The 9,737-nt window shown below is 42.5% G+C and overlaps 1 protein-coding gene across 1 annotated transcript in view; it reads right to left on the bottom strand.

Moving 5' to 3' along the window:
- LOC143293161 (uncharacterized) overlaps window positions 1-1,687 on the bottom strand; it is a 212,381-nt gene extending 210,694 nt beyond the window's left edge. Inside the window, exon 1 of the mRNA XM_076604084.1 lies at window positions 457-1,687. Within this exon, the coding sequence (XP_076460199.1) occupies window positions 457-612 (156 nt within the window). The 5' untranslated portion in view covers window positions 613-1,687. The remainder of the gene's footprint in view (window positions 1-456) is intronic.
- Between the last annotated feature and the right edge of the window lie 8,050 nt (window positions 1,688-9,737).

The raw sequence follows: 9,737 nt of genomic DNA, 5'->3' as shown, positions 1-9,737 counted from the left end.
CATACAGACAAATAGAAACCCACCCGTTTCAAACATACATACAGACAGATAGAAACCCACCCGTTTCAAACATACAGACAGACAAATAGAAACCCACCCGTTTCAAACATACAGACAAATAGAAACCTACCCGTTTCAGACCGACGGAACGACAAACAGACAGACAAACAAACAGACAGACAGACAGATATTTCTTCCCCTGCGTTCTTTCCATTCAGTTTCATTCCAAAGACGGAAAAATTCCACTTGTTTAAATAACATTGTAATATATACTCTACATTTCTTCCTCTCTCGAATGACAGAAAAGAAAGCCAGTCAAAGAGTGGAGGGGAAGAAATGTAGAGTATATATAAAATGATTACAATGTTATTCACAACCAATGTACAACTTTTCTTTCCTATTTCTAAACGGAAAAGTACAGGGGGAGAAGAAATACGGATATTGCCGGAAGCTCACCCGTTTGGAGAAGCCCTGGGACAGCACGGGGTGGACGGTCAGCTGCTGACAGAGGAGCAGCAGCACAGTGACCAGCGTCCTCCTCCACTGACCCCTCTGATGCTGCCATGCTGACCGCCTTCTGCCCCCTCCCCCCGCACCCCCCTCCCAAGCCATGGCTGTCCAGCCGGGAGCAGCAACAACCACTGGCAGTGTATCCTCGTCCACACAGGCCGATTGCTTCACGTGCAAAATCAACGCGTGATTAATTAGGTTTTGCTCCTTTTGACTGACCACAGGCAGCTTGGTTCAAGCATAAAACACGTGAAAAGCTGAGTTCTTCTTCTGTCAAGAGACGATTCATTCAACGTTTTCTTCTTCTTTTTCTTTTTCTTCTTCTTCTTCTAAACACGGACGGATTCGTTCACGTATGAAAGCCGTGATGCATATTTCTGTCCCTTATGACCACCTTATGACCAGCACACGCAGATTCGTTCACGTGCAAAGAAACTGGGTTTCTTGTCCTCAACCACTGGCCCGATGTCTTCACGTGTAAAACGCGTGATAAACTGGGTTTTTGCAAATATAAGTCATTGTGTTGTTCTTCTAAGCAAGGCGAGTTTGTTCACAGTTAAGTATACATCAATGTGATTAACAGACTTTGTTCACAGTGTAACTTAATACGCATAATACTTTATTTCCTCCTTTGATGAGTTTGAATCAAATTCGCAGATCTGATACACAGTTCAACAACTGTCGTAAACAGCCGAATGCTTCACATGGCCTTCACAAAAACAAAATAAAAGATACACAAAAGATACTAACAAATAAATAAATAAATAGATAAATAAATAAAAACGCACAAAATATAGAACTTACAACAAAACAGAAACCAATGTAAAAAAAATCTTCAATTATATCAACATGTCACGGACGTGAACATCAAGTGGTACAGGCACATTTCCACCGGGGTATGATAGAGTCCATGGTTCCAAAAAAAAACAAAAACAAACAAACAAAAAAATTGGTGGCAGAAAAAACTCCCACACTCTGAACACACTTCCAGTGAAAAAAAAAACTTTTAAAAATCAGCCCATTCAAAAGGAACTTGTTGCCAGCAGGATCAAAGCTCTCTAACTACAGGAAGCGAGCTGTGTGTACAGCGGGCCGTCTTTGTGGGGGCTGGGGGCGGACAGACTGCTGTGGGTGAGTGGTGGATCCAGTCCAGTGCCGCACGCACACTGCAAGCCTCAAGACCTAACTCCGCGACAGCCTGTCACAAACATTGGGGCAAGGGCGGTCGATAGCGCTGTCCCCTTCACTCCACCCCCCCCCCCCCCCAGCACCCTCCCCTCCACCCCTACTCCCTCCACTCTCCCACCTTAGCCCTCTTTCTTCTCCCTGCTCTGCTTAATTCCACTCCCACCCCTCTCTTTCTCTATCATCCCCCCTTCACTTGTTCCCCAATCGCCGGTTCCAGCATCAGCAGCCGGATTATAAACATACCTCCCCAAAAAGGAACAGTCCTGCTCAGCCCAGTTCTGATAATCCTCGGACGATAGGTTTTAATGATCCTCTCTCCAACGGACGATAGGTTTTAATTATCCTCTCTCCAACGGACGATAGCTGTTAAGTGCACACACACACACACACACACACACACACACACACACACACACACACATGACAGACCGACTGAAACGACGTCAGAACGGGAAAAGCAAGGGGGGGGATGAAGGGGAGGGGGGGGGAAGTCACCAGTCATTTTGATGACAGCCAGACGATTATTCAGAATTTCAACAGGGTTCGGCCCTGCTGCGGAGTGACATTAAAGTCTCCAACGCATGTCAAACATCACGAAGGGGGGCGTGGTGTTAACTCAGGAGGGAAGGGGTTAAGGGGGGGGGGGAGACAAGGGTGTTGCAGACAGCTCTCCACACCAAGCACTGGAGCGTGTCGTCATAGGCCTTGCAGCGCCCCCTGTTCTACAGTTGCCCCAGGCATGGGATGTTTGGAAAGCCGTAGACATCACGTACTGTATGTCAATGGATACCAATCTCTCATGACACAAGAACCAAGATAATACATATCCTTAGGGGTGCCTGAAAGAGGCCTTCTGTGAAGTAACAAGCTGTGGTGGCTGTATCGGCATTGACAGATATCATCAGAAGCCCTGGTATGGTTGGTAAGATGTATGATGGTATCGATGGACAAGACAGAAGACGAGGGCTATTGATTTTACACCACTGCCGGCCCGGCCTTTTTTGGGCCACAGGTTTGACCAAGGTGTGGCCGTAGTGTGGACCTGCCGTGCTGTCCGTCTGATGTACATTATGTTGTTTCCATGTCCACTGATGTCTGATGTACATGTATGTTGTTTCCATGTCCACTGATGTCTGATGTACATGTATGTTGTTTCCATGTTCACTGATGTCTGATGTACATGTATGTTGTTTCCATGTTCACTGATGTACATGTATGTTGTTTCCATGTTCACTGATGTCTGATGTACATTATGTTGTTTCCATGTCCACTGATGTCTGATGTACATGTATGTTGTTTCCATGTCCACTGATGTCTGATGTACATGTATGTTGTTTCCATGTCCACTGATGTCTGATGTACATTATGTTGTTTCCATGTCCACTGATGTCTGATGTACATGTATGTTGTTTCCATGTCCACTGATGTCTGATGTACATGTATGTTGTTTCCATGTCCACTGATGTCTGATGTACATGTATGTTGTTTCCATGTCCACTGATGTCTGATGTACATTATGTTGTTTCCATGTCCACTGATGTCTGATGTACATGTATGTTGTTTCCATGTCCACTGATGTCTGATGTACATGTATGTTGTTTCCATGTCCACTGATGTCTGATGTACATGTATGTTGTTTCCATGTCCACTGATGTCTGATGTACATTATGTTGTTTCCATGTCCACTGATGTCTGATGTACATGTATGTTGTTTCCATGTCCACTGATGTCTGATGTACATGTATGTTGTTTCCATGTCCACTGATGTCTGATGTACATGTATGTTGTTTCCATGTCCACTGATGTCTGATGTACATGTATGTTGTTTCCATGTCCACTGATGTCTGATGTACATGTATGTTGTTTCCATGTCCACTGATGTCTGATGTACATGTATGTTGTTTCCATGTCCACTGATGTCTGATGTACATGTATGTTGTTTCCATGTCCACTGATGTCTGATGTACATGTATGTTGTTTCCATGTCCACTGATGTCTGATGTACATGTATGTTGTTTCCATGTCCACTGATGTCTGATGTACATGTATGTTGTTTCCATGTCCACTGATGTCTGATGTACATGTATGTTGGTCCCATGTCCACTGACGTCCTCCGGGAACTGTCACCCGCAGTGAAACGGGGTGCTCTTGTCTCGCTCAGCGTCATAGAACTGTGTGTGTGTGTGTGCACTGTATTGTATTGTATTGTATTGTAATGTAATACTCTTTGTCACAAAATATTTCTCTGCGTGAAATTCGAACTGTTTTCTTCACTCAGAGTGTCTCTACAGTGCAGCCCCCAACCCTCCCCCCCCCCTTTTTGTGTGAACAAAGTGAGTCTGTTTTAACCCGGTGTTCAGTTGTGTGTGTGTGTCCGTGGTAAACTTTAACATTGCCATTTTCTCTGCAAATACTTCGTCAGTTGACACCAAATTTGGCATAAAAATAGGAAAAATTCAGTTTTTTCCAGTCATCTTGTTTAAAACAATATTGCACCTCTTGGATGGGCACACAAAAATATATAAAAGAAGCCAAATTATATGCAAACTGAATTAACTGTTGTTGGGTTTGTTTGTTTTTTTGGGGGTTTTTTTGCTTCTTTTTTTTCTCTCTAAATTTGGCACTTTGATCTGATATTCGACATACCAAAAAGAGCAGTCATTTTTATCGTTTTTTGTTCAAACAGGAACTTCTTTTGCTAAGCATGGAAGTTATATTTCTGGTGCATGTCTTTGGTGCGGATAGTAAAGAAGGGAAATTAATCTGTAATTAATGCTAAGGGGGTTAATTTGCTTTAAACTGATCTTTCTCATCTTAAACATTACATTTTGAAATTATACTCAATACATAAAAAGCTTGTGTGTTTTACTCTCAGTGTACAGGGATTTCACTATGTTCATTCGCATAAGTGGTCTTTTTCGGAAAATACTAAAATCAATACTATGAGTGAACTTTATAGATCTATTCATTTACACATATTTATACATATTCAAAGCGCGTGCTCATATTCCTCGCGAACGCGAAGGACGCCATTTTGTTTCAAGTTGTTGACCTGCCCGTTCAATCCTATATTCAATCAACAATACATGATAACATGTGATAGAAAGTTGGAGAAGGAGACCGTTAAATATTTATTCAGAGAAAGATTTGTGAACGCCTCATCACTTACTGGATTATGCGCAAAACTGCCCCCCAAAAATCGGCAAAAATCAGTCGGAATTCACAGTTTAAAATAATAAACCATTAGAGTTAATACCCTTGATGAAACGTAAAAATATCCAGTCTTGACTCTTCTCAAAATGAAGTCATTTTCACTTCATACGACGTTTAGAAGTACTTGTACTTGGCTCTACATGTTATTAGTTTAACAAAATACTCAATTTTCATATCAACTTTAAAACTATAAAACTAGAATGAACATAAAAGAGAAATTGTCATACATTCCCGGCGGGTGTAACTGAACTTGTACATCTATCTAGATCCAGAGAAAACGGCTAAATGTTGCAGTGTGATTGCGGCGATAGCCACGTCTCCTTTACTGCGGACATAAAAATAATTTTTATCTGCCCTTAAAGATTTTTTTGAATGCCCAAGATACAACAGAATAATATGATATAAATAGCGTTGTCTCTGCGAATACCGCAATCGATTTATCGCCCTTAAAAAAGCATGTTTATATATTAAATTTTTGAGCGTCAGTTAAGGAGCAACGATAGTGTATTGGGTAAGGTAGTTTCTTTTCGCCCGAACACACAGGGTTCGAATCTGCCTTCAGGACTTTTTCTTTTTTCTTTTCTTTTTTTAACCCGAAGCTTTATAATAGCAAATACAGAACACATTTTAACGATTAGATTTTTTTTTTAAGTGTATCACAAGTGAGTCTTGAAGGCTTGTTCTTTTTTTCTTCCTGCAAATGTATTTGTTTTTCCTGTCAAAGGTGATCTTCCTACAGAATTTTGCCAGGGACAACCCTTTTGTTGCCGTGGGTTCTTTTACGTGCACTAATTATGTATACATGCTACACATGGGACTCAGTATATCGTCCCATCCGAATGACTAGCGTCCAGACCACCATTCAAGATGTAGTGGATGGTGAGAAATACTAAGGAGTGTTGGATTAGATCCAGTGCGTTCAGATTTTCTCGCTTCGCAGGCAGACCTGTTATCATCAGGCCATCACTCCACACAATCCACACAATAAGCAGTAGGACAAACACTTCCTTCCTTGGGCGGTCACACAAGAGACGAAACCATGAAAACGAAACAAACTCAACGATTTACATTGTGTACCATTATTTTGTCATCACCGCCAAACCAAACGCAAAGGCAGTTCAGTGCAAATCACTCTGATAAATGATAGTTGGGCATACTTTGCCCCACAAAAACACACACATGTCATCTTCGCGAATGACATACGTTTGAGCGTTGAACTTTTGCACTCATAGAAACCTCTTTTTTTCCACATCGTTGTAAAGAACATTCATTTAATGATATTTGTATTACTCTTTTTGTCACAACAGATCTTTGTGTGTGAAATAATGATATTTGTATTTGTATTACTCTTTTTGTCACAACAGATCTTTGTGTGTAAAATTCGGGCTGCTCTCCCCAGGGACAGCACGTCGCTACACTGACAGCGCCACCCATTTTTTATATTTTCTTTTGCCTGCGATTTTATTTGTTTTCCTATCGAAGTGGATTTGTCTACTGAGTTTTGCCAGGGTCAACCCTTTTGTTGCCGTGGGTTCTCTTACGTGCGCTAATTGCATGCTGCACACAGGACCTCGGTTTATCGTCTCATCCGAATGACTAGCGTCCAGACCACCACTAACGGTCTAGTGGAGGGGGATAAAATTCTGGCGTCTGCCACTGTGTTCCACAATTTGGTTGTGATCTTTGAAAGCACACCCAGGGTGATTTGTTGATGATATATAAAAGGGTTCTCGACTGAGTAGAACACACACACACACACGCACACACACACACACACACACACACACCGCAACAGTCCAATTTGCATTCATTTTTGTTTTATCGTCCGCTGCTTAGTTGTGTTACTGAGTTCACATACCCCAGTCAGTCTGTATCAGCCTACCCGTTTATAACACCCACCCCTATGACCGCCAGGGCCTGGCAGGTAGCTATCTGTCTCAAGGTGTCAGTAATTAACTGCTTGGAGCTATCACCTTCCAACCCTCCCCCGTCCAACCCTGCCCCGTTCTACCCACAAAAACACATACACGCATGCTCACGCGCCGGCGCACGCGCTTAATCGTTCGCGCGGACATGCATGTACAGACATACAAACATATATACACACAAACACACCCATACACGCACGCACACACATGCACGCATGCACACGCGCACAGATACATACATACACATGCACAAACACATACCAACCAAACACACACATACACACACCAACCAATCACACACACACACACACACACACACACACACACACACACACACACACACAAGCGAACAAAGAATCAGAACCCGTCCGCACCCAGCTTCTGTGAGAGCGGTATAGTCATTATCGCCTCTAATCATTATCACCTCTCTTAATGAGCGGTGTCCTTCCTGGGCAAGGCACCCACTAGACTATTAGCGGGTGTGGGGGGGGAGGTCCCACAAGGCGCGTCACAGCATAGGTATTAGGTAGGTGCGCACTGGAATCGCACTCAGTGACTAAGGAATTAACTTCTTTTTCTTCTTCTTCTTCCTTTTTTTGTTTTCAGAAAGTTTGACGAATAAGTAAAGTGTAAACGAAGCGTCGAACCATGACCAAAATCTCTACCAAAATATGTCATGAAACAGGGATCTGTTTAAAAGCTTCAAAGCTTGCTTTGTCCCCATTCTACCACTACTTTTTCCTCTTCTTTCCTTGAGCTCTGTTGACAGTCCCTGGAGCTCCGCACAGAAACATCTGTTCCCACATCGGTCCAGGTGTGTGGGCTGTGTCCTTGGTCACTGCACGTTTTTCTGACACATTCTGCAAAGTTGTCAGTCCATCTTTATGTTTCTGTCTCCCCCCCCCTCCCCCTCCCCCCGTCTCCCCCTCCCCCCGTCTCCTTCCCTTACCTCCTCGGAGCCGGGGTGATTTCAGCAAGGGCGTTGGATCTTATACGTGACCATTCCAGCGTGGTCTTCTTTTCTCAAGTGGATCTTATACGTGACCATTCCAGCGTGGTCTTCTTTTCTCAAGTGGATCTTATACGTGACCATTCCAGCGTGGTCTTCTTTTCTCAAGTGGATCTTATACGTGACCATTCCAGCGTGGTCTTCATTTCTCAAGTGGATCTTATACGTGACCATTCCAGCGTGGTCTTCTTTTCTCAAGTGGATCTTATACGTGACCCTTCCAGCGTGGTCTTCTTTTCTCAAGTGGATCTTATACGTGACCCTTCCAGCGTGGTCTTCTTTTCTCAAGTGGATCTTATACGTGACCATTCCAGCGTGGTCTTCTTTTCTCAAGTGGATCTTATACGTGACCCTTCCAGCGTGGTCTTCTTTTCTCAAGTGGATCTTATACGTGACCATTCCAGCGTGGTCTTCTTTTCTCAAGTGATGTTTCAGATCATCATATGGTCCAGCGTGGTCTTCTTTTCTCAAGTGATGTTTTCAGATCATCATATGGTCCAGCGTGGTCTTCTTTTCTCAAGTGATGTTTCAGATCATCATATGGTCCAGCGTGGTCTTCTTTTCTCAAGTGATGTTTTCAGATCATCATATGGTCCAGTGTTGTCTTCTTTTCTCAAGTGATGTTTTCAGATCATCATATGGTCCAGTGTTGTCTTCTTTTCTCAAGTGATGTTTTCAGATCATCATATGGTCCAGTGTTGTCTTCTTTTCTCAAGTGATGTTTTCAGATCATCATATGGTCCAGCGTAGTCTTCTTTTCTCAAGTGATGTTTTCATGGTCCAGTGTTGTCTTCTTTTCTCAAGTGATGTTTTCATGGTCCAGTGTTGTCTTCTTTTCTCAAGTGATGTTTCAGATCATCATATGGCCCAGTGTTGTCTTCTTTTCTCAAGTGATGTTTCAGATCATCATATGGCCCAGTGCGCCACTTGGTGGTTTGGCGCACTTGATCAAAGATGGTGTGATCGGTGTTTTGGATGTTAAGTATCCTCCGGCAACGCCTGATTTCCATGGCTTCAATTCTGTCCAGATTCGCATGCATACGAGATGATGGAATATCCATTCTGGCAAGTACATTACACACACACACACACACACACACACACACACACACACACACACACACATGTATATGTACCAAAACCAGACTGGCTCTCACGGGTTTTTTTCGTCTTTTTCTTCTTCTTTTTCTGTTGGAACATCAATGATACACTGGCTTCAAGTTTATCAGCACGTATACATTTGTCAGACTAGTATATTGACAGGCGTACCAAAATCAGACCGGCTTCAAGTTTATTAGCAGGTATAATTATGTAGATCAGACTGGCTTCAGGTTTATTAGCAGGTATAATTATGTAGATCAGACCGGCTTCAAGTTTATTAGCAGGTATAATTATGTAGATCAGACTGGCTTCAAGTTTATTAGCAGGTATAATTATGTAGATCAGACCGGCTTCAGGTTTATTAGCAGGTATAATTATGTAGATCAGACCGGCTTCAAGTTTATTAGCAGGTATAATTATGTAGATCAGACTGGCTTCAAGTTTATTAGCAGGTATAATTATGTAGATCAGACCGGCTTCAGGTTTATTAGCAGGTATAATTATGTACATCAGAAGGCTTCAGGTTTATTAGCAGATATAATTATGTAGATCAGACCGGCTTCAGGTTTATTAGCAGGCATAATTATGTAGATCAGACTGCTTCAAGTTTATTAGCAGGTATAATTATGTAGATCAGACTGGCTTCAAGTTTATTAGCAGGTATACTTATCTAAATCAGATTAGTTTTAAGTTTATTAACAGGAATATAAAAATCCAGCTGGCTTACGGTTTACCTAAATCAGACTGGTTTCATGTATACTGGCAGGTATAGGGTATACCAGGCTCAG

The sequence above is a fragment of the Babylonia areolata genome, chromosome 18, assembly GCF_041734735.1.
Source record: "Babylonia areolata isolate BAREFJ2019XMU chromosome 18, ASM4173473v1, whole genome shotgun sequence".
Classification (NCBI taxonomy): domain Eukaryota; kingdom Metazoa; phylum Mollusca; class Gastropoda; order Neogastropoda; family Buccinidae; genus Babylonia; species Babylonia areolata.
The sequence above is the reverse complement of the archived record's forward strand: the minus strand, read 5'-3'. Positions and strand labels throughout refer to the sequence as shown.